This window comes from Pelodiscus sinensis, chromosome 6 (genome assembly GCF_049634645.1).
Source record: "Pelodiscus sinensis isolate JC-2024 chromosome 6, ASM4963464v1, whole genome shotgun sequence".
Classification (NCBI taxonomy): Eukaryota; Metazoa; Chordata; order Testudines; family Trionychidae; genus Pelodiscus; species Pelodiscus sinensis.
In genome coordinates, this window is record NC_134716.1 from 3054712 (window position 1) to 3079371 (window position 24660).

A 24660-nucleotide genomic window follows, 5' to 3' on the forward strand; every position below is an offset into this window, starting at 1 on the left:
TGTGTGAAGAAAACTAGCTTTGTGGCTATGAATTTTTATACTGTGTCAGTAAGGATTTACGATTCAAGGGATAATTGGTTTCCCTGGCTGTGATTGGCTGAGATGCTCTGCTTGTCTAATAACATGTAAGTACTAGTGTCTGGGGGCAGGGATAGATTGTCTCGCCTGCCGGAAAGAAGAGAAACTTCAAGAGGCGGCGTCAGTTGACACCCATGACCTCACCTTATTGCCCCTGCCCAAGAGGGTGTAAGTAAGTTTTTCCTGTGATCTTATTTGCAGTAATGCCTGCCACAAAGATAATTTTGTTTTCTGTCTCTTTAGCTGATCCATTTGACCCATTCACAATGTCACGGGGATCTGAGAATCCGACAGTGTCTGGTCCTGATCTCTTTGGAGACTTTCTTAATCCAAATGCAACATCTACATCTAGTATATTTCCTTCCACACACAGCGCACCACCTCCTTCTTCCAGCTCAGACTTCTTAAATTTAGGTAAGTGTGCTTTTGGCATGTTTTTTCTGTAAAGGTTTCTCTGGCTTTCCCTGTGTTCAGTTCTTTACTCTCTCAGCTTAGTCAAGGTGGATTAGCATCTAACAGATCCACTTGTTGTGACTGCTATTTTAATAAGCTCCATGTTCACAGAGCGCAGCTGAACATGTCCAGCGAGTAGCATTTCCTGTATAGCGTTACTATACATGGTAAAATTCTTTTGCCAAAATTGCTAATCCTGTATTTTATTATTTTTCTGGGAAATGACCATGATAGAATTGAGGTTGCAGGGAGCGTTCATTCTGTTTCCCATCTCATTAAATTACCTAGATTACTAAATGTAAATGTGATTTCTATACTTAGGCTTGAATGGGGTTCTTAAGGCCATGGAAAGGGAAAGTAAAGGGATTCTGGAAAAGGATCTGTTAGAAGAATGTTGTTACCTTAAACTTTTCAGAACTGAGGCTAATTGGATTTTTTTGTACAGAAATAAGTTTGTTAAAATATATTTATAGGCCACATTGCATAATACTTGGAGCTAATTTAATTTGTTTCCGGGGTTTTTTCCGGATATCAAAGGTAAAAACCTTTTCTGCATGTACTATTTCCATAAAAAATTCCAGTAAAAAGTGTAAATGGGAGAGTTTAGACTTTCTCCAGTGAGCATTCTATCCAAGACCATTCTAATCATCGTAAGTACCTGAAATGATTCATTTTCTAAAAATGCAGATAGAGGTAGTAACACAAACTGTTATTTAATGGCAACACACCAGTGTGCTCATCCAAAGCGAGCACAGTTTTCTAGTTTCTCAAGTAACTCAACAGCATTTAAAGATTAAATTGTCAGTTAACTCCGATACTATGCAATGAAATGGTAGATGACATAGTTGCTTTACTAGACAGAAATGAGTTATCTGATTTGGAGTATAAACTTTTAAAACATATATATCCCTATTAATGAAAAACCAAAAACACACGAATTCTGTTTCACCCTTTAAATGCTCAGTTTAATTTTTTAATATTCAGTGAGGTGTGATTCACAAGTATAACTGTCATGCAGTAAATGTGCCACAACAGTTATACCTTCAGATTAATTTAACTGTAAAAACTGAATTCTGTACTAGAAACATGTCTGAACTACAGAGCGTAAACAAAACACAATAGTGTGTTTATCGGCACGTGACCATCTTTCTGTGAAGGCAGTCCCTCGGTAGGGCACTGCACTGCCGTTCAGAAAAACATAATTGTCTTCTGGGAGTGAAGCTGATGGATCAGCAACAACCAACTTCTTTTTTCATTTGTCATAGCTGTAAAGCAAGGACAATGCTACTTAGCCACCCCTGGAAAAGACACACATCTCAGGTTTCTAAATCTGAGAAATATCCGTGCACATACTTTTTAATCTTAAAAGGCAAAACCAAGGCCCACTCACCATGCATTTCGTACGTAGAACAAATCAGCACTGTGCCACATGTTTATGATGAATTGCCCAAGGAATAATGAGACACCCTAGCATAAGGGTCCTTTTCTAAAATCCATGTTAATAGACATATCAGAGATGCTGATTCGAGAAAGGACCTCGTCCTCTTAGAGTGGTAGGAACACTGCAGTGTTTTTAAATAAAGGGCTAATAATGTCCGTTAAATAGGAGATTGGGAAGCGGCCTACCTAGAAGGCGAAGAAAATGAATGAGGAAAACTATAGGTAGTGGGCCCATGTAACTCTCTCCGGGGGATGGGAGCGAACGTGAAGGGAACACCAATGGCTGTAGTGTGCTGTGGCTCTTCAAAATGTTTCAGGTCCAATTTAGATCCATCAGGATTAGTCTTTGTAAGCTCATGATATTACTGGTCCCTTGTCTTCATTCCCTGCCTTCCGTTGTTGGTCACTTACTGAATTGTGCCTGCAGATGGTTAGCAATTTGAGTCAGGGCCAGGTCTAATGACACTTTTGTAGAGCACCAAGCAGACCAGGGCCCTGATGTCAATGATGAGGTTACTGTAAGGTAAATACTAGACTGTAGGCAAAAGCTTTTTAAGGTGAGATCCCCACTCATAATTTAACATGTCTAAACAGAAGCTCAGTGGCAAGGGAGCCATTTAGAGACAGATTTTGAGAGCCGTGGTATTTCAGGGACACAGTTCTCTATTTTCTGAAGGTGAGTAATTCTTATGGTCTCGGGATGAGATCCTGTAGATAGTTAACATCACAAATAACAGTGGCCCTTCCCCCACGTGAGGTGCACACTATGGTTAAAACAACCTTCACACTGCCTCTGGAAAACTGGCCACGTCTGCACACCAAGACAGAGGCCAGATGCCAGAAAGTATGTTGGTGCATATACTCCAGGAGTTCTATGACTTCCACTCACGGTCGCTGTGAGAACTTTGTTTCCTTTAATGTTTTAGGAAGAGCCATGGTTTGCCAGCCACACAACTTCCTTGGCTTTATTGTTTGGACATTGGTAAAATCGCCTGCCTTGTCGTCTTTGTTACATGGGTTCAAAACTGTTTCTTAGTTTATTTGCAAGGAGGAATGTGTCGCTAAGTATTATTCATAGAGCCCTGCCAATCTGCAGATATTTGCTTTATATCCAAGGTCCATTTTTACAGCTTGGATACGGCTACAAATTTCATATGCACACAGGGCTCTAATGATGTATCCTGCTTAATTGCCATCATTTTGGTTTTTTTTCCCTTCTGTCACTCCCGTTAGCATCTGTTAGGGTCTCTGACTTTTTGGCGTAAGGTCATTTAGTCCCTTGTCAGTTTATTTCTGCTTTCTGGGTTTATGTTTCTCGTACATACTTAGGCAAGCCAAACCTCTTGGGATGAAAACTAAATGAGTTTTTGACGGGAACTGCTCTGTATTAAGCAATCTTGAAAATGGGGCCACTTCACTTAGGTGAGTAAGTGGGAGTCTGGCTGCACCTGTCCTTACTCCTGTAAGGTGACTCGCTCAAAGGAGATGAGAAGGTGCACGAACATGGTGAGAGACAGGTTCAGCTTCCTGCACAGCTGAGGCTGAAGGGAATTTTGTGGACTGATGCAGGACTCAGGCCTTTGGGACCCTCTACCCACCCACCTCACAGGAACTTTCCTTGCGGCAGTTGTAACCTACATTCTCCAGCCAGCCCTCCTGGATGCTGGTTGGAAAGTGGAAAAGCCCCCAGAGTCCCCAATTGTCTCCCCTCTTAAGGTGAGTAAGAGAGTAAAGGGCACCACCAGAGATGCAGCACCTGGATGAAGGTAGGAAGGGTGTGGCTGAAAGAGGGAGTCCATAAAGTGTATACATTCTCTCCCTCCCCCTCCCCCCCCAGCCTAACCAGAGTGGGAAGAGAGAAGTAGCAGTCCCCACACAGCGAAGGCAGGGAGGTGAGGGAGAGGAAAGGAATGGGTCTGTTGGACACTCTTTTGGCTGTTCCAGTTCATCTCTCTTTCTGCCCCGGAAAGGGACTCCGCTGTTCTCACCCTTTTGCCCTGGCTTCAGGCCACAATTCTCCCAGTTCTATTTGCTCTGCTTCGTGGTGACCCAGCATCAGAGAAGTTTTGTACGCAATTTCTTCTTTGCCACAACTGATGGAGTCAGATGATCAGCTGAGGTTGCTTCGTGTTGTGGGGTGGTGTTGCGTAGATAAGATGGGCCATTGTTACTTCAGCTAAACCTTCTTTTATGCTGTGGCTGAGTGAATCGCAGTCTCACAAGCCAGTCACCTTTGGAGTTGTCTTCTGTGGCTGGTATGGAGAGCTGATGCTTTTGTAATGGTGACAGCACAACCCATGGAAGTACACCTTGGTTAAATTACACTCTTGGTTTAAAAAGGCTCCAGAACTGAACAGTGTTTTCGCAAACCTGAAGGAACTAGAGAGCTGCTAAAAGGCTGGCTGGCAGCAATCGTGGTGCTTGTCCACACAGTGAAGAGCAAGGCCATCTGCGTTCTGCAAAGCCCTCTGGCATACTCTGAAATCCCTGTTCACTAAAACATAAATATCCTCAGGGTTCAAGTGCTCCTCTCGCCTCCTAGTCCTCCCTCCACCCCGTGCAGCAAACGGGTATCTTGAGTAGAGTTGTCCTATTTGTGTAGCACTTGAAGATAAAACAATTGGAATTTCTCCTTTCTTAGTACTGTATCGAATTGATTTGGGATCAACAAAGTCAGATAGTTTCAGGTAGTTTACATCTCAGGAGCACGAAGGATTGTAACAGTGATCAAGAGGTTGAAGGGAATGGTTAGCTTTGTATCCTGCTGTTTTCAGTTGGCTTTGCAAGTTCACCACCACCAGTTGGCTTTTGGCCTACTGTTACATAGATCCCTGCAAATGCCCCGGATACCCATGGACCATGTTTGCAGATCAGATGCGGATACAAGTTTTGTGTCCCTGCAGGGCTCCACTGTCGCACATTAGCAGCTATGATTGATTTGTATCTCCTTGATAAGTTATTGAAACATTCATGTATTTTATGCACTGTGTCACAATTCCAGGCTCAAAGTTAGTATTTCGGCATGAGGTCTTCTGTCCAGCCTGTGTTCTCCCCGCAGTGATTCACTAGTGAGATTGTTGTTCAGCAGTTGTCATCCTGTTTTCTTCGGCAGCAGAACTAGGGAGGTGTGGGTAGCTCTTAGGAATCTCTCAAATTTACCTCCAGAACTAAAACATTTCAGGCCGGTGTCCAAAGGGGAGCTCTGGGATTTTACCCGCTTTGTGGTCAGATTTACGCATTTATTTTAATAAGAAATATAGAGAATATGAAGGTAATTGTAGGGCAGGTACTTTGAAAGTGCTCACTTGCATCAAGAGCTGAAACCCACTGAGTGAAAGAAGCACAGAGTGATGGTGACCTGAAGTGCAAAGGAGAGCAACTTGGTTAGCAAGAGACTTAGAGAAATCGTGTCTGGTGATGCGTAGCAAGGAACACAACTGCAAGGGTCACTTGAATCGAGAAGCAATTTTCAACTTATTAAGAAGTGAATTAGTAGTATTGTCACTGTTCATTAAAATAATCCACAATAATGAGATGGGCTGAACTCGGAGTCACAGCAGTGCTGGGTGTGAGTAATTCAATAATAAAGGAATGAGTAAGTTTCCTGGGCAGTAACTAATCGCCAGACCTCATTAGATTGCAAGGGAAGAGCTATAACATAATTAGAAGTTGAACAAGTGGAAGCTTGAGAGTCTCCTGCTGTTGTTTGCAACTTGGAATAACCTAGGGGTACAAGTAGTTGTAATATCTTCAGAGAGGGTGGCTATTTACTTAGGAGTTGTACTTCTGTCTCCAGTAACCTTTGTCAGAAACTCGCTGTCCTCTCTCCCTATGTCTTCTGGTTACCTGTATCAGCGGAGAAGTACTTTAGCTTGAGAATTCTGCTAAATTGATCAGCGGTGAGGTGGCTAAGATTTAATATATGATATAATATTTCAGTGCTGGCTTTTTAAGGCATATTCATTAGAATTGAGTTAACATTCATTTAGATGAATAGGGCTGTTGTTAACTTTTGTTCCGGGTCCTTGGCAGACTGAGGTAGCTATGAATGCTTCAGTCACACAGGATTCTTATTGTAAAGGATTTTGTTGCAAGTGCCAGAGACTTGACTTCATGTGAAGATGAGTGGGCTAGAAAAATATGGAGCCTCAAAGTATGTTTTGGTCAACCAGATATTCCAGACACACAGGGTGGTGGTGCTGTCTTTGCTCAGCCTCCAAAAAGTGAGGCTTTTTGAGGGAGGAAGCCTGAGGAAAGAGGAAAAGGCATAATATTGTCCTGGATGGTGGTGAAGAGGTCACAGTGCCTACATGCTTATTCGGTTAGCTGTCCTGGTGGATGCTAAACAATGTGCTAACTTCCCCAAAGAACTTTTTCAATTGCATTGTGCCTCTTTGGTCACCTGTGGCCATAGCAGTCAAGAACAGGGAGTGCAAATGTGCTGCAAAATGGGGCATTATTCTTGTATGTTAGTTTCTCTGCAGACTGTTGGGGGGAATGCTGATGTGAGGCGCTAAATACTACTTACTAATAACTACCGATGTATCTAGTACGTCTGACGCTGAAAGAACACCAAATTCTTTGCATCATGTCTTTCGGTTGTTTTTTCCATCTGGAAAATGCACAAACTGTTGAGGAACAGAAGGAAGCAGCTCTACATTAATACTTTCCATGGGACAGGAGTAATGATAGTTAATGGGATGGTCCTGTGAGGCCCTTTTAAGACTAACTTCATTCTCCTTTCATTCTGCACTTCGAATCAGGACAGACTTCTTTTGCTGCACGCATGGTTTTAGGTATCCCTAAAAGTATCTTCCCATGACGGAGGAGAAGTCCCCATGCTAGGCAGCTGAAGAGCAAGGCATGTGTGGTCAATACCACACCGACAAATCTGGAGCTCTGCTAACACTACTCATAGCCCACGTAAATCCATTTTGAGAGGGCAAGTGCCCCTGGGTCAAGCTTGATCGTTCCTGAGTTGTTGAGTGGCATAGAGCACCGTGACTAAAGTGCTAATGATTTGGAGCCACCTGCTGTATTGTAAACAACCAGAGGAGGACACCGAAGCAGTAACTTTTGTATGATCCCATAGTATGGACGAGCTATTTAACAGCATGGCTGAGAATGAAGATTCCTTTAGGTTGGCTGTGCAGCAAAGCTTGAAAACAGAAATCAAAGCTATAGCACAAGTATCCCATGATATAAATAAATTGGCACTATCTAGAGAATGTTAACAGGTCAAATAATGACCCATCCGGGAGTCTGGCTAGCAGTCTTGTGAAAAATACTCTTCCCAAAAGAGTGCAGTAGCCACTATGGGTTTGTTGTTGACCATTTTTTATAATTTTTTTTCTAGGAAATTTAGCACCAGACCTCTCTAAAATGACTTCCTCCGCAAGCCACCCAGACCTGTTAGGTGGCTGGGATTCTTGGGCAGAGGCACCGGCTACTAGCAACATAGCATCCCAACAGCCAAAGAAGTCTGCAATCGAAGGTATTAGGCAACAAAAAGACAGTGTGTATTTCTGTTGCTAAAGAAAATGCATGCACTGCAATTATCAGTCACGTCAGCCATCTGAAACAACGGAGCCATCATATACGGCTCTCACTATGTTTATTAAATACAGTCACATTAAAGTACTTGGCACCTATCACCGATTTTTCTAAGGTTCCACTACAGTTTTTCTATACAATTTCAAAGACATACAAACAGCAACAAAGCAGTGATGCCTGTAGATGTGGTAACCGCTGTCCGCTAACAGTGTAACACGTAACCAGAATTTTGGAGGAGAGGCTTCTGAGTGGGCGTGGATGTCTGTACAAATTAGGGCCTCAGACAAGAATCTAGATAGAAAGTATTGATAGCCATTGGCTTGGAATCAGGGGAGACTTTTTGTCAACACCTTTTTAAAAAAATGGATGTTTTCATCTCCTGTCATTTGTGCCCGCTAAATAATTTCATGTTTGTTTTTGATACAGGCCAAGCTCCTTCTGCAGGAAGCCAGACAAGCATGCCTTCAGGACTGCCTTTCAGCCAAGCAAAATCTCAGAACTTCGACCCCTTTGCTGACCTTGCTAACCTTAAATCTGGTCTTCCAGGTAATCTCACATGTTTTCTTAAGTCGTCAAAGCAACTCATAGCAATCCATTCCCCTGGCACTGTGCTTTTCATCTGTTGATTTGGGAGTGGTATCATTAGTCTGAGGCAGTGTGGTAATTCCTGTTTTCTTAGAACCGTAATAATTTTTGTGGACCCAGAGAACTGTGAAATGCAGAACTTCAGAAACTGGTTTTGACATGAGTAGAAATACAGAACTATTCTTTATTTTATAATGGTAATTTTAAAAAGCAAGCTAAATACATGGACAGTGGTAAGCTCTCTCTGGCTTGTGATTGGATTGTGGAAAGGAACTTCAAGAACATCCTTGATAAACTGTGTGTCTACTAAAACAAAGCCAAGCGTTGCTAGCGCTCATTCAGTAAGCTACCAAAATCAGCTCCCCCCTTCACCTCTGACACCTTCCTCTCCTTGGCAATTGCCTCAAGATGCAGAGACAAGCTGAAGATGCAGAAAGCACCTCAACTTTCAGGGTCTGCATGTAAGAGCTGGCCAGCCGCTTGTAACCATCATAGAGCGGAGTGGTGAAATGGTGTCAAGACATATCTTGGTCCAGTGCTATTGAAATTAAAGCTCATAATTATTTGTGACAACCAGAGAAGAGGGTGTCAAATTCGTCCAGATAAGCAATTTGCATGGTTGTCACTAGAAGCTTGCTGCATGTTCATATCCCTTATTAGGCATCTCACAAGGTGTTTTCCTATTGCTTTTCTATTAATATTATCAACGACTGAAAGGACTATCAGGAAAATTCACCATATTTAAATAAAAAAAGATAAAATATGTCTGCCTTGCCTGAAAGGTCCTGTTCAGGTTTTAAGTTGTGTGTAAACTCTGGTGCCAAAATTGTTCATATATATTGCTTATGGCATTTTTGTAAGGCAGACAACAAAATATCAAAATATTTTCCCCCTTTATCATGACAGTGCGTGTACCAAAAACCTGAATATTTTACTCTCCTAACAAAAGACTATGCGTGTAAGGTTTTGTTGGGAGGGTGTACTGCAGTGTGCTAGGATTCAGTACCTCTGGAAACCTATTGGAAGACTCCCATTGACTTCATTATGGTTTGGAGGGAGTCGCTAGTGTCTTGTTTGGGCAATTTTCAATGGTGAATGTGCATCCTATTAGGAAGTGGGCCCCATTGTCATATATATCTCCTCCCATATATAACTAAGATGAGAATAAAACATTAGTTAAACGCCTTGGCATCCTCGGGTTTGGAGCTGCGTGTCAAGTAAGTGCAAGACTTTGAGTTCCATCTCCAGACCTCAAATTAGTAGGTTCTTTCAGTCCATAGGAACCAAAATGTCCAGCAACAGTCATAAATGTCAGGCTTTGAGGGATTGTTAGAATGAGAAGTTGGCTTAGCTTCACACACCCCTGACCAGCATGAATATAAAACACAACCTACAATATTTGTAACAAAAAACCAAGAATGTACCATAATGTCCAAAAAACTGGCCAGCTTGAACTTTGTTAAAACTGAGAACCAGGGTGGCTGTCGCTCTCGGGTTCTTCTCTGTTGTTGCACATTTTCCTAAATGTTCGCATGTCCATGTTTGTTTTCCAGTATAATATAGAAAGCTGCAAATAGACCATATAGAGCCTTCTGCTGTGATGTTTTTTCCTCAAAACATCCCAACTGTGACTTTCTGTAGGGTGTGGGATTGAATGGTTGAGCAAAGAACATTCCTTCCTGTGTTTGGTTGTCCAAAGCCTATCTGGGCTTGGCTTCCAACTGTTCCAACATGAAGTGGTTTAAATCTGGTTCATGGAGGCATAGCTGAGGTTTAAAGGCATTTCTGTCCAAAGAACATGATCTTGTTCTTTCACAGTGTGAATCTCTAGACAATTATACTGCATTTAAGTTCAACCACCAAGCTACTTTTCAGTTGCATGGGCCTGTGCCAGGGAGTTTTATGTTGACCACATGCCAGTTGCCAAGGAAACTTGCTTTCTAGAAATGTCTCAGAAGGAAAGAGAAGTCAGTAAAAGCAGTCTGGGAGGAGGCTTGGCTGGGAGTATGATTCCCTGGCTCATCATGCTGACAGCCACCAGGTACCGAGTGCCGAAAATGAAGCCTTAGAACTGGATTCCATTACACTGGGCTTACCCCAGTGTAACAGAGTGGAGAATCAGACCTTGAAGTTACAGCTGGCGAAGTTACAGAAGGCTAATGTTTTCCTCCCTCCAGGCAGAGAGGGGAGGTGGTAGAGAAACAAGGATTGTGATTTAATTAGGGAGATAATGCTAGCTTAGCATTCAAGATAATTTGTGTGGTGGCTTTGTATGTATCTCATACTTCAGTGTTGTTGTTAAAGCAACGTCTCTGCTGTCAGGCCTGATGAATCGTTTCTCTCCTATATTTGTGTACAGCTCATTATTCATTTTTTTTAAAAAAGCTTTGGAGCCATTTCCTCCATCTGGGGAAGACTTGGTTTAAAAACCAGTCCTATGTAAGTGGAAGCTTGAAGGCAAGGACTTTCATGTGAGTGCCTTTGGAACACACTTCTTTTCCTTGAGTCAGAGGGGAGTTTCTCATAATCAGTCAGTACTTAGATGTAATTTCCTGTGCTGCGTATATCCACCCAAGTGCATTGTGTGGTGAATGATCAGACAAGGGTTTGCAGAAGTCCCAAAGTGACGCGTAAGTGGTTGAGTTTGGACAAGGAATAACCGAGACGCAGCAATGTGTTCCAGACTAGAGCAGTGGTATTCTCTAGCTCTGCTCACATGGTTCTTATTGAGCTTTGCTTTCAGACCCCCACAGGTCTGTTCCTGTGGCGCTTGGGGTAGGTATCCAGACCAGAACGTGGGTGAGACTTCATTCGGTAGTTGAAACATTTGAAACGACATTACAACTAAATTAGGAATTGTTCCTGTCCAGGTTCTTCCGGTACTGGCTTCCCAGCTGGTGGATTTGGTCAGAAGTCAGCCCCATCCCAGAAAGGGGGGAATCAGTGGCAGACAAAGAGGCCACAAAATCCGGGTACTTCGTGGCCGTCCCAGACTCAGCCACCGCAAGCGAAATCCAGTGCACAGACTAAACCAAACTATACTGTGAACTTCAGCGTTATTGGAGGGCGAGAAGAGAGAGGTATCCGAGCGCCAGGCTTTGGTAAGTTCTCTGTGATTACCATGGCATGTTGCATATGAAATCCTTGTGATTTCTTCAAGCATGGATGGGCGCCGAGATCCTTTTCCGTGCTACCATTCTGTGAATGTACACAATTGTCTACTTGCCCAGCAGTGCTTCCCCTGCCTACACAGCTGGTTTTGGCAGCATGATGTGTCTTTCTTGCCTTCAGGGAGCAGATCCAGCAGTGGGGAAAGGCTCTGACAACTCCCCACTGGTAGAGCCTTTCACTGCTGTGGGTAGTTACTCTCACCTCAGTGTGGACGCAGGCTACTCTTGGCTGTGGCATGTGGCTACGACACCGTACCTCAGTGGTGGACAACCTGCGGCCCACTGGGGCTCCACCTGCAACCCGCAGACCCCCCTGGTGTGCCCTCCTCCCCATGCTCCTCTTGCGCACCGGAGACCTGCATTTCCTACTCCCCATCCCTCCCAGCAGGTTTGGAGCATCACAGATCCACTGATGGATGCTCTGTTCTTGCTTCCTCCTATCCCAGAGCTGGAACACTGTGAATCAGCTGATTGCAGCTGTTCAAGTTCTAGGAGTGAGGGGGAGCAGTAGCAAGTGTGGGACACCAGTGCCCCAATGTGCGGGAGGTGCATGGGGAAGGGGAGTAGACGGGGGGAGGGGGCATAGGATGCTGCAGCAGCCCACCAAGATGGAGGGCCACTCATATGGCTGACTCAGAGTTCTGTGTTGCCTATGGCTGCCGTACATGGTGCCACCAGTGAATGTGCAGCATAGACATGCCTATCGTTCAGTACACTTGCTAATTGTCACAGTCATGTACCAGGAAGCATTTGTCTTCTGATACTTTTTCTTTTCTTTTTGTTTTAATAGGACAAAAGCCAAAAGTTTCAGAAAATGATTTTGAAGATCTGTTATCTAACCAAGGATTTTCAGCTAAATCTGACAAAAAAGGAACCAAGACAATTGCTGAGATGAGAAAGCAAGAAATGTCAAAAGATATGGACCCTTTAAAATTAAAGGTAGGATGTGTAATAATAAAAATAGTGGTTTTTATTTAACTATAAGCATAATTCTTTTACTTAGAACTATTGCTGGTAGAATGGGGGAAGATGCAGTGAAGGATAAAAAAGAAACTGAAAGAGGTTCAAAGATGGTAGAAGCAATAACAACATTTTACATGGGTTTCCACCCATGTGTGGATTAACTTGGATGAACCTGTTGATCTTAATACATGAATGTATAGCCTACTTGTATAGTAGTGGGTGCCTGGGATATCAGTATGGAAGGGACTGACTTGTTCAGGAGAGAGGGTTAGTTCGGTATTAGCATGTTTTGAACTACAGATGATGGTAAAATTCCCCCCTCAAGTGTGTGATAAGATAAAAAGGAAAGTGTAACTTAACCTGGGGTACGGTCTATTACAGGCCACCTAATCCCAAAGAGGAGATGGACAAGGTTATCCTAGAACCGATCTAACATCCATTTCACAAGGAATCGTTACAAAAGGATTTTGAGGCTTTGAAAATGACTAGATAACAATAACATGGACAGAGAAATTGAGCATGGGGGGAGAGGAGTGAGAGGACTGGAACATTCTGCAGAATTTAATTACAAGCCATAGCTGGAAACAAACCCATGTGCAAACGAGGAAAATCCTAATGTGCCTGAAGTGAAGTTTTACATCTAATGCAGGATTTTCTCCCATAGTGAATATAAGATCCTGGGTTTCCCATTTCATTAAAGAGCATGTTTGGCTACAAACTTGGCTAGACAAGCACAAATCGCATTATGACTACAGAGAAGATAGGAGGGTGCCTTGCTAGTGTGCCAGCCAGGAGTAATCGGGTCAGAAGCTTTTCGTTGTTGTCAGGTCCACTCCTTGGTAGCTAGAGCCTTGTTATATTACCTTTTCTCCAATTCAGCGAATACCCCTTTCAGTGAAGGGGCTCAGGGCTATGGTGCTGTGATGGATGTGACTGATTATACAAAATTACATCTTGTGGAGAAGGAAAGCGACATGAGAATCACTCTCTCAGGGCGTTCTTCTCCCTGTGGCTCTGTCCCTCCATCAAGTTCACTGAAAACAGAGTATTAAATTCGTACTAAAATGACTCTTTCCAGTCTCCAGGGTGATATTACCCCTTTGTGTATTCAGGTCAGTTTTTATATTTGTTCCTGGTACATTACTTGCAGATCATGTTACATGTTAACCGTTTACTAATCAGTTTTGTAAAATGTTTTGGGGGTGACATACATAGTTCTGAACAATAGCAATAGCAATCTCAGGGAATAATTGGTGAAGTGATCTTATTGATGGAATATTTTAACCGAGATTTCTATTACAGTCAACTAAGAAAAGTGCATTATTAACCAATGGTAGTTCAAAGGGATATCTAGTACAGAAAAGTTCAATTTCTAAGCAGACTCTGAGTGTACAAGTCTCAAAGAAGACCTTTATGATCTGAAATGTACAAGTAAAGCAAGATTTCTAGCATAGGACTGGAGAACTTGTGTTACTATGGGATTAGTGTAACTACAATTCATATTCTGCCATAGTTACTTTGTTTAAGCTCAAAGTCCAATTGTCTTGTTCTCAGTGGTGGGAGAGGAGTATATCTTCAAGCGAGTTGGAAGCACCGTTTAAGACAACAGCATTCAATTTGAACTTCTCTCATTTTGTTTCAGATTCTAGATTGGATTGAAGGAAAAGAGAGAAATATAAGGGCGTTAATATCCACTCTTCACACAGTGCTTTGGGAAGGGGAGAACAAATGGAAGCCAGTTGGCATAGCAGACCTAGTTACCCCTGAACAAGTCAAGAAGTACTATAGGAAGGCAGCACTTGTAGTTCATCCAGATAAGGTGAGTGGTTTTCCCAGGGGCATTGGAGGCTGTTCATCAAACGGATCTTACCAAATGAATTCTGCCAACCTAAAAGGAAGATGCTGCCTGCTTTTGAACAGACACACCTGTACAAGCACGGTGGGGCAGGGCTTTTCTATTGCCGGGGGGGAGGGGGGGAGGGGGATCAGTCCATTTTTCTGCTGTATAGTGATTGTGGCATTGGCCTGTGGAGATAAGTACCTCCAGGAGAGGGAGGCAAGAGGGTCTCCGCTGCTGGTCTGGACCAGAATTGTTAGTGCTGTCAGAACCTGTTCGGAGGAGTGAATTGGAGTGGATTCCCTTCAGATACAAAGGTTGAGAAGTACTTTTAGCGCCTCATGTGTTGCTCAGTGCTGGCCCCAGCTCCATGGGTGCTTGCCAACCACCTGCTTTGCCTTCCTTCCTCTTGTTGTGTTGTGTTCTTCTGAAGCTAGTGCGCCACCGTGACCATGCAATGTCATCCATAACTCAGTCATGAGGTGTCAGCGCAGCCCTGAACTCCTGCACGGCTCGGCTCGGCTCCGCTTGGGTGGAGACCATGTCTGAGGAAAACCCAGTTACTGGAGCGGAGTTCTCTTAGGCGCTGGACATCTGCCAACCAACATGCAGAGCAGCGGAAATCTGTGCTTAAATTCTTCTTCTTGCATGAGTCGTGTGGGGCCTCCAACTCTGAGGCCTCCCAGAGATGTGGATGGGGGTTAGGGCCCCACGTAATCCATAGCGCATCAGATGCAACATCTGAAAGGTCCTGGCAGGAATTGTGTGGCTGCTCCCAATGAAAAATAAATAATTCAGACAGCACAGTACCCCTGTGTAAAGGGCAGCTGTGTCTACGATATTGTTAGTGCCAGCAGTAACACCCCTTTACCAGGATTGGGGCACTTTGCCCCTTGCAGACAGCGGAGAGAATTGAGGACTTAAAAAAAAAAAAAAAAAAAAAAAAAAACCTCAGATGCTGAAGAATAATCCCGCAGGAAGGTCTGAGGTTGAGGAATACATGGGGTGCCAGGTTTACACATCTGAGCTAGCACGAATTAAAATTTGAGTAGGCGGTGGATCAACCGTATTGCTGGGTATGCACTAGTTCCTCAGTCCAATTTAGGTAGAGTTTGGTGCTGAGACGGCACAACTTCCTCCAAAACTTGATGTGTGCTTGAGGCTAAAAAGTCTAGGAGCATTCACAGTCAGCCAGTTCAGCTAGGAAAGTTGGACTTGAGTATAAAAATTTAACAGCGTTCCTGTAAACAGCTCTTCAGTTGCATTGTGGGATACTAATGTAAGCACTGCCCTTGAGTAGTTTCTAAGTAAGTTTTGATTTCACTTTTGAAGAGCCACTTGTTGAAAATTAAGACCATATCTATGAACTCCTTTAAAACAAAAGGGAAACTTTAGTACAGCTTCAGTTTCATTGATCCAATTAAACTAAAAATTTGAAGTGATGCAGGCAAAGTATATTCCCTCAGTGCCTTTTATATCATGACTTTGGAGTATATATAAGGACTTACTTCAGGAGAAGAGAATTTCAGTATTTTGGTTTAAAAAGCCATTTTCAGCACATTCCTTCAACTTCTGCAGCAAGCTTCTAATACCTGCTCTGTTTTGTTTACAGACCACAGGACAGCCTTATGAACAGTATGCCAGAATGATCTTCATGGAATTGAGTGATGCATGGTCAGAGTTTGAAAACCAGGGATCAAAATCCCTTTTCTAGAATTTCGTCTTTACCGGATTTTCAAAATGTATGTGCAGTAAAATGGAACGGAATATTGTTGGTCTAAATTTCTTATCTCTAGGATTTAGGAAAGATTTGTGCATGATTTCAGCAGAGTTTGAAATCATGCGCTCAGAAGTGGATGACACATTTTGTAAGCTGTGGAATGCAAAACATATGCTCTCAGAAAACAACTAGTCGACACTTGAGAATGCTAGGCTGATAACAGATCTTTCCATTCAGGTTTAAAGGTGGTGAAATAAAAAAATCTTGAATAATGTCCACTGATTTTGGCATAATATCAAAATCATATGCCATTCCAAATCCACTGATGATTACTTTTTGGTGTAATGCTATAAAAAGCGTATGTCATTCCAAATCCACTGATTTTGGGATTTTCTTTAAAAGAAACACACAACCTCAATTTGTACTTTGTTTTCAATAGCTATATGATTTTATTTTTGATGCTTTGGTGCCGTCGCCTTATTCAGAGTGCTTTAGTTACATTATCAGCAGTGAACTTGCTCAGCATATCTTTTCATTGAATCTATAAAGAGGTGTACATTTTCATCTGTGTTTTGTGTAATCATTCTGATAATCGTTCTGTAAATAATTAAAATATTTTCTGACAATACCTGTGTTCTTTACAATGCATTTGACAATTGCTTAGCCAAATAGCTCCCAGTTTGGGGAAAGTCAGCCAGGGAGGGTTGTTCTTGTTTATTTTTTTAAATGAACTTGGAAACAAATCATAGCTTTAATATAAGGACTGCATGTTCTAACTTTGTTATTTATTATGAACTTTCGGAAGGCACCACTATGACTAGCCTATTTTCCTACTCTATGAATTTCAGCTTTCACTTGTATTTTTTTTCCAGTGGGATGTGCCTTCCATTGGCTTTATAAATACCATACTAGAAAAAATGTTGACAGTCGTTTTATTCTCAAACTTCAGATGTGAGCACAAAATAGTTTACTCTGCTTTGATTTGTCTAACTGCATAAATGTTATGTAAAACATTTCTTGAACTTACGCTGACAGTGGGATACTTTTGTTGCATGTCTAAGAACTTGATTTTTAGAAGCTTGCGTGCCCTCAGCTATGTACGCAAAAGACAAACCAGTGTATAGCGTTAGGGTCATCATCTATTTGGTGTATGCTGTGTGAGTGCATTAGCTAGTGGGCGAACACAGCTCACCACACTGTTGTTTCTCATCTCTTCAGCAAAAAAAGGAAACAAAACTTGCCATGTTCAAGCATATGGACAACTGAATACTAATGACCAATGGGTATTGCTCAGTATTGTGTGACTCCTACTTCCTGGGGCTAGTTTGCCAATGTTTGTTAGTGATATTTACCTTTTGGTGGTATTCGTGCACTGCAGCTTTTCCACCCAACTGGCTTAAAAGATGGATTTTTAATCAGTTTGCCTTTGCATCCAGTTTGGATGCTTACCTGAGAGAGAAGCTGCCATGATATTAAGGTAGTTCTCTTACGAGGAGCATCTTCTAATTTTCCTTTTGGGTTTATCCCACAATTGGCATGAATGAGGCTTTCCCCTGCCAAATCAACATCCCTGTGAGTGTGCTGGAGGAGAGATGATTTGAATGTGGGTACACTTGACGGGTTCCCACCAAATGCAGACACACAGCATAATTGAGCTGTTACCTCTGCATGTAATGTGTGTACATCTCTTGAGTTGCGGTGACCTTTAAAGAGCGCAGGATTTGGGAAGAGGATTGAATTCTGATCTGAAATGCAAAGTGTGGGTTTATGCTGGTACAGCTCTGAATTAGCCTTCATGTTTTCGGATTGCTCGGTCATGAAAAGAAATTGCTACCTTTTCCCATGCTTTTCTGGAAGCTAAGATTTTCCATGTTTGAGGCGTCTGTCTGTCTGTATACAAGGCCTATTTGCAGGAAATATAGGGTCCTGTTGGAAGAGTTGCAGTGCTAGGATTATAAAGGTTTTCACAATTCTGTCTGAGGCCAGGTAATGTAAATCAATATAAGTTGTATATGGGGATGAACCATTAAGCTGTATGCAGTTTTAAATCTCGCTGGGTCCTTTATAGGTCAGTTTTTCCCCTTTTACGTTATGGATTTGACAGCTCATCATGTGCAGTCACTTTGCCTCTTGGATCATCGTTGTGCAGGTTTTTGGGACCACCTCAGGGAGCAATTTTAAAATAATAAGAACTGGTGAGGAAAGGCAGGGCCAGGACCAGCAGCTGAAGTCAGTTTGAAATGTGGCTAGGTTCCCAATGCAGTGCCCTTGGAAGTCTGGCAGAACTGGGAAGTGTATTGCGGGTTTGTAAGGAAAGAGCAATTCTACCAGTTACTGTGAAGTCTTAGTGAAGTACTGAACTGTACAGAGGAGATGTGAATAATGAACAACATCGGATTCCCCCCTTAGCCTGAGAGAAAAAAGGGCAAAACTCACTTCCTGCAGCACCCCACAGCTGGCTATCTCCATTTAATGCAATGGGTGAAGGGACTGTGATGGATGAAGTCTTTGGGGGATGGAAGATGCTGTATGGATGTGTAATTGGCAACTCTTGCTAGAGATACGGGATTGCCTTTGAGCTGTTTAGACGCAAGAGTGAGCGTCAGTAAAGAACTCTATTTCTGGTGGCGGTTTTCCAGAAATCACCGTGACTGTTAGTGCCACAGCCCCTGGTGTAGAGAGCAGCAGATCCCCACCCTAGCCAGGGACAGGAGGTGCCATGGGACCTTTTCATGCCAATATGGCACAGCCAGGACTTCTGGGTTCCCATATTGAAAGACAGGGACCTAACATGAGGCACCTAAATCAGTAGCCTGCTCTTCAAAAAGAGCTGCAGTTCCTATGGAAGCTACCGGGCTGGCTAGCCCTTCATCTCTTGAGCTACCCAGCTTTTGGCACCCCTATTTGCAAACACCGGCCTCTGATTTTTAGTGTTACAGCAGAAATACCTCTGCACAGGGAACTTCAGTGCCGGTGAGGGGGGTGGGAGGGGCGCTGAAAGAATGGAGGGGCTGAGCTGATCCATCTCTGAACGAGATGGCAGCGAGCAACTTAAGTATTGAGAGCAGTATATGAAATATCACCGCTGCCTCCCCCACACGCTGGTTTCTGTTGAGATGTTCAGGTCAAGTTAGCAGCATTCTGAACTGGGACTGTGAACAGCAGAGGAGTGTCTCAGGAAGGGCTGTCCATATAATGCTTGCCGGCTCGACAAAGCTAAGCATGCGCTCGTGATGAGTAGTGTGATGGGACGTCCAGCCACATGGTGACTGTTCGGTGTCCCTTCTCTTTCTGGCATCTCTCCTTTCCCTAGCTGTTGTACTGGCGTGAGGTGGGCAGGGCCTGTTCAGGCCCGTTGGCCATAATGAGCAGCAGGTGGAGACATATTGGGGTGAGTCTGATTTGTAGCCCTTGACAGTGCGCAAGGCCCTGCTCTGTAACTGGCCCCAACGACTAGCGTGCATGGGCCTGTTACCCAGGAAGCAGTGCTATGGAAAGAAAAGCCAGCAGGGATGCTTTTCCTCCGCCCCACACTGGGACGTGGTCTTTCTGTTGGTTGAATGTTATGATGAATCGAACCTTTTGCTGCAACAACTGTGCACTACACAGCCGCAGTCCAAAAGCCGCTCCTCTAAATGCATGTCCTAATGTAAAACAGTGCAGCCATTTTGGCTAGTCTTTTCCTCAAGCCGGAGCCCGTGTGGAGGGAGCGTGCCAAGTGGCTAGTGGGCAGAGGAATAGCAAGGTTCAGAGCTGTCTTTCTTTTACTTGGGATGGCATTAGCGGAATACGTTAGCCAGGTATTTAACAGCAACAGGTGTGTGCCAGGCACTTGAGAAACAAGAGAGAACCTGCCCCTCCCTAGAAAGCTTGGAAGGAGTTGAGTGGAGAAATGGAAAACAATACACAATGTCTACGAATGAGATTGGGGTGGCAGCAGGGACCCCTCATAGCTCCCTCTGCTGCAGCTGGAGGAGAAGTAGACCTCTGACACTGCTCAGTAATCCCAGCCTCCCCAATGGCTATCTGTGCCCTGCAAACCCCTTGCATTCCTGGGAGAATTCCAAGTATGGAGAGTTGTCCCTGTAAGTGTAGCCTTTACAGTTCATAACGAAATGCAGTGCAGCTGGATGTATGGACTAACCCTGCTGGCATTCAGGCCTTCAACACCACTGAATAGATGCATATGGACCTTCTCGCTTATTAATTGCACAATTAGATGTAACTGGACTTCCCCTTACTGGTTGCATTTTTCTCTCCCCTTTCTCATTATCTCATTCCTAAGCATGGTAACGTAAGAACAGCCATACTACGTCAGACCAAAGGTCCATCTTGCCCAATGACAGGTGCCCCAAAGGGAGTGAACAGAACAGGAATGATCAGATGATCCATCCCCTGTTTCCCATTCCCTGCTCTGACAAATTGAGGCTAGGGACACCATTCCTGCTCATCCTGGCTAGTAGCCATTCATGCACCTAACCTCCATGAATGTATCTAGCTCTTCTTTGAATCCTGTTAAAGTCATGGCCTTCACAGGATCCTTTGGCAAGGAGTTCCATAGATAGACCGTGCTCTGGGGAAGAAATGCTTGCTTTTGTTACTTTTAAACTTGCTGCCTCTTCATTTTATTTAGTGACCCCCTAGGTCTTGTGTTAAGGGACAAAGTAAATAACTTTTCCGTATTTATTTCTCTGAGTCATGATTTTATAGACTTTTTTATGTTAATTCTTTAAAATTAAAACAAGCACCCATTCCAACTTGTATGCTCTGTTAATAGTTCAGCCTGTGGTGCCTTGTCATCACAAAGTATTTAGCAAGAACAGGTGAATGAGGTAATATCTTTTTTTTGCACCCGTTCCGGTTGGGGTGAGAGACAAGCCAGAGCTCTTCGTGTTGGCCCAGTAAAAGGCATGACCTCACCAGCTTGTTTCTCTTGTATCCTGGGACCAACAGGGCTACAACTACACTACATACCAAAAAAATATTTAGAGCTTAAATCAAAACTGGCAGTACCAATGTGCACGTCAGCATTAGAAACAATCAGCTGCTTCCTGAGAAGCCGATCTCTATCACAGACGAGTTGGCCAGTTGAGGTAGTAACACATTGGATCTTAAACTTTACACTTAGTGTGTTGGCAAAAGTATTCTGTCTGCTTCTCTAATGCCAGAGCAGCCTCTCAAAGGTCACGTAGGGCAGACTGAACCGCATTGCTTTGTGGTCTGGATTTGGACTCCTTTCAGTTCTGCTGTGAATGCAAGGTGACCTGACCAGTTCAGGAATGCAGCCGCAAACCCTTGACACAACTGACCCAAGTCAATACTGTGGTCATTCAGGACCAAACTTAAGATGATGTAGGTGTAAATCATTGTGGAGGAGCAGAGGTCAATAGTCTGATTCTAAACTAACTTAGTGCAAAACAATCACTGTCACTCCATTGACTGCAGTGGAATTATTCATGCCTTGGACCATCACCATCAAATGCAGAATCAGAGCCATGGTCTCTGTTCTCTGGCTGGCTTTGGAGTAGCCCTGTCGGCTTGCAAACACTTACCTCCAGGACCAAGGTTTCCCAGGATACTGGGAGGAGAGGCCATGAGGCAAGGGAATAGACAATGTGAAAGGGAGGGGCAGGTCTAGCAATTTTGTTTCTGGGTAATAAACTGTATACAATAGGAATTTGTCAGCTCTGTAGGGTCGAGCAACTGACCCAAAGCAGAGCTGAGAGTGAAAATGTGGTTGTGCGGGGTTCCCTGTACTGTAAAGGTGACCTAAAAGGAGGGCAGTGTCTTCTGAAAGTGCACGTAGGGATAATGAAATCCGCTTGCTTTTAGTTGGTATGTAGGGACACGGGGCAGGCCTACCCTACTTTGGCAGGACAACTCTTTGGATGTACCCAATAGGTATAGGGGAGTGGTTTAGAATTGACCGTTCTGGTATTTTCATCCCTTGGAAGCCATATAGAATCATTCACTGAGAAGTATTTCTGGCCTAGTGGGTGTAAGTAATGGAGTTGAGTGGGCCACTGAAAGAACAGTCTGATTTAAATAGCCCTTCTCCTTTGTCACTTTTTGTCCAGCCAAAAAGGTAGGCAGGGCCTCCAATGGTCATCTGAAGCCACACTGGCCAGGAGGGGCATCGCCATGAATAGCAAATAGCAGGGTCGCTTTGAGCCCTTTTTCATCCACAAAACTTTGCACTTCTCAACGTAGAGTGAACAGCTGCTGCTTTGGTATTTGCTCTCACTAAACTGATTTGGGGCTTTTTCACTTTCTAGAAGAGCCCTCTTTGTGCCGTTAGCAGGATCCGTTCCCTTCCAAGGGCAGAGTTCGTTCTCTCAGCGTTGTGTTTTGGGAATTAAGATTTTGTACAAATGAGGGCCTGCCCCGTGAGGTGCTGAGGACTCTCAGTTCTCAGAGTCATCGGGACTCATGAATGTTCAGCTTCTGCGACTCAGGCTTTTAATATTCCAGCCACTGGCAGTGTAGCCCCGAGTTGTTGCAGCCTGTAGAGTTTCATTTGCTGCCTATGAAAAATCGTTGCAGGGTCTGTGAATAAGGTTAGAATAAAACCGCAACATTTTGGTCTTGCACTTCTGCTTGTGGGTCATCTGACACTTTTCTGTTGAAGGTTATGATTCTTGAAAATGGCCAGCAGGAATGTGTCACTTTTCCCACTGCTTCAGTCCGCTCCTAGAGCAGATCTTTTAACTACCAGAGATGTATTTTCAAAGCATTTAGCAAAATGGGTTATGGAATATTGAAACCTGTGTATTAAGATAATAGACTAACAAATGGACTATGATCCTAAACTCTTATATCTTGCATAATTCGCACACACCCCCTTCTTGGGATGAGTTCATTGCCAGACGGGTGGATATACTGCCTCACATTTTCAAACGGACACTCCAGAAATACAAATGTAATTGTTTTATGAAGGATGCATTTTCTGATTGAAGTTTTTTGATAGTGTTGCAAAACAGCATTGAGAGGCATTGTCAATACTTTTAGAAACGTCTCTTTGATTGAATGTACTGTATATTTGCAATTGATTCTTCCGGAAGTGATCAGCATCTAAATTAGGAAGATTTAAATCACTTGGAAAAATGTTTAATTTCATGTTACTGTTACTGTACTTTTTTATTTGTGGGAGGTTTTTTTTTGTTTTGGTTTTGAGAGTGAAAGGACAAAGGAATTTGAATTTTATTTTTGGCATCTTTATCAGGACATGCAATGTATCAAGTAACTTTGCTACTAGTGAAATGAAAATCTATCCGTGTGTGTATATAAAGGAAATAATCTTAAGGTTAAATCTTGTAAAGAAAAAATGAATGGATTATTAATGTTGGGCACAAAGATTTTGAACAAGACTTTGAAATGTGACATGATTCAATCAATCCTCAATTAAAACAAACCGCACACAATTTCTGCCTACTTCTTTCTTTAAAGGAAGAGGAATGAGCTTCACTTTTCCTCACAAAACTTATTTTCCAAGGGGGGGGGGGGCGCACTGGTCTGCCTAATTTAATACAGAAGCACTGTGGGTTACAGGTAAGCAAGCCTCATACTTGCTGCTACACCCATAGGCAGATGAGATGAGATCCTGGAGGAGATGGGTGTTCAATGATCCACTTTAAGGATGCTGTAGTGGGGAGCACGATGTGGAGAGTCCACTGAGTTTCCTGACCTGTGGTGTGTAAGGCAGGGAGCAGAGTACCTGATATCCTGAGGGCGGGGGGGGGGGGGGGCGTGTCTCAGCTGAAAGGCACAGGAGTAACTCCAGTCCCCTTAGTTCTTGGTTGGCTGTGATGGGGGGCGGGGGAGTGTCAGAATGGGCTGAGGCTGCTCTCCTCACCAGCTGTCTCCCCTCTCCCCCCCCCCCAACCCTTTCAGCTGTTCCCAGTCATGGGTGGGAAGCCATTTTGAAACCTCCCTCTGCAGCTCTGGTGCCAGCTCTTGGGCTTAGGCTCCTGCCTCCTCACCTGCAGGCTCTATTTGGGTCTGTGGAGCAGGAGCCAGACCGGGCCTGAAATCAGCAGCTTCCCTTCTCCTCTCCTCCTCCAGCAGCTCAGGGGGTGAGGCACCTGGGGCAGAGGTACTGGGGAAGAGGGGGGGGGGCTTGTGGTGACAGGGACACCCCATGGTGAGGACATTGCGGGCTTGGAGAAGAGGGAAGGAGAGCCCCAGGGGGTTCTGGCAGTGGAGATGGGGCAGGAGCATCCCTGGAGGAAGCAAGGGGACAGTATGGGGCAGGGCGTTAAGGGAGTGGCACATGGGCATGGGGCAAAGGGAGAAGGGGAATGGGCTTCTCTGGGGAGGGTGGCATCTAGGGAGGCTGCTGCCAATGAGGACGGGTAGCACCTGGGGAGACTGCTGTAGGTGCGTCGGTAGGGGACAGGACCAGGGATGGAAAATTGTGGTGTAGGGGTGGACTGACCAATGGGGAAGGACTTGGGCGAGGGCAAAAGGGGCCCCAGGAGGAAGGACAGCAACAGGACGGGAGTGGATGCTGGAGCGCAATGTGAAGGGGAGGGCCAGAGGAGCAGGGCTTGGGAAAGGGAGAAGACGGGGCTGGAGAATTTGGGAGGGAGAGTGGCTCCTATTGTGAGAACCCCAGTAGAGCTGGGGAGGAGGAGAAGGAATTTTGGGGTGCTACAGGAAGGAGGAGACATGGGAGGAGTTTGTGGAAAGCAGAGGGGGGTTTTACCCTGAGGAATCAGGAGGGGACAGAGGAGGATATAGGGCAGGAGGGGAAGCATGAAGCAGCTGCTGCCAGCAATATGGGGCTAAGCACAGGATGGGGGCTGGAAGGAAGCCAAGGTAAGTGCCAGGGACTGGAGGTGGGGGAGAGAATGATTTAGTCT

General features: G+C 44.1%; 1 protein-coding gene across 5 annotated transcripts in view; it reads left to right on the forward strand.

The window, feature by feature from the left end:
• GAK (cyclin G associated kinase) overlaps positions 1 to 23220 on the forward strand; it is a 72899-nt gene extending 49679 nt beyond the window's left edge. For 4 of the 5 annotated variants that reach the window (XM_075931303.1, XM_075931306.1, XM_075931308.1 and 1 more), the window contains 7 exons: positions 322 to 492; positions 7328 to 7486; positions 7951 to 8070; positions 10980 to 11210; positions 12070 to 12218; positions 13885 to 14061; positions 15692 to 23220. In XM_075931303.1, coding sequence (XP_075787418.1) covers positions 322 to 492; positions 7328 to 7486; positions 7951 to 8070; positions 10980 to 11210; positions 12070 to 12218; positions 13885 to 14061; positions 15692 to 15793 — 1109 coding nt within the window. In that variant the 3' untranslated portion in view covers positions 15794 to 23220. The remainder of the gene's footprint in view (positions 1 to 321; positions 493 to 7327; positions 7487 to 7950; positions 8071 to 10979; positions 11211 to 12069; positions 12219 to 13884; positions 14062 to 15691) is intronic. The other variant, XM_075931304.1, reaches the window with a different exon arrangement.
• The last annotated feature ends 1440 nt before the right edge of the window (positions 23221 to 24660 follow it).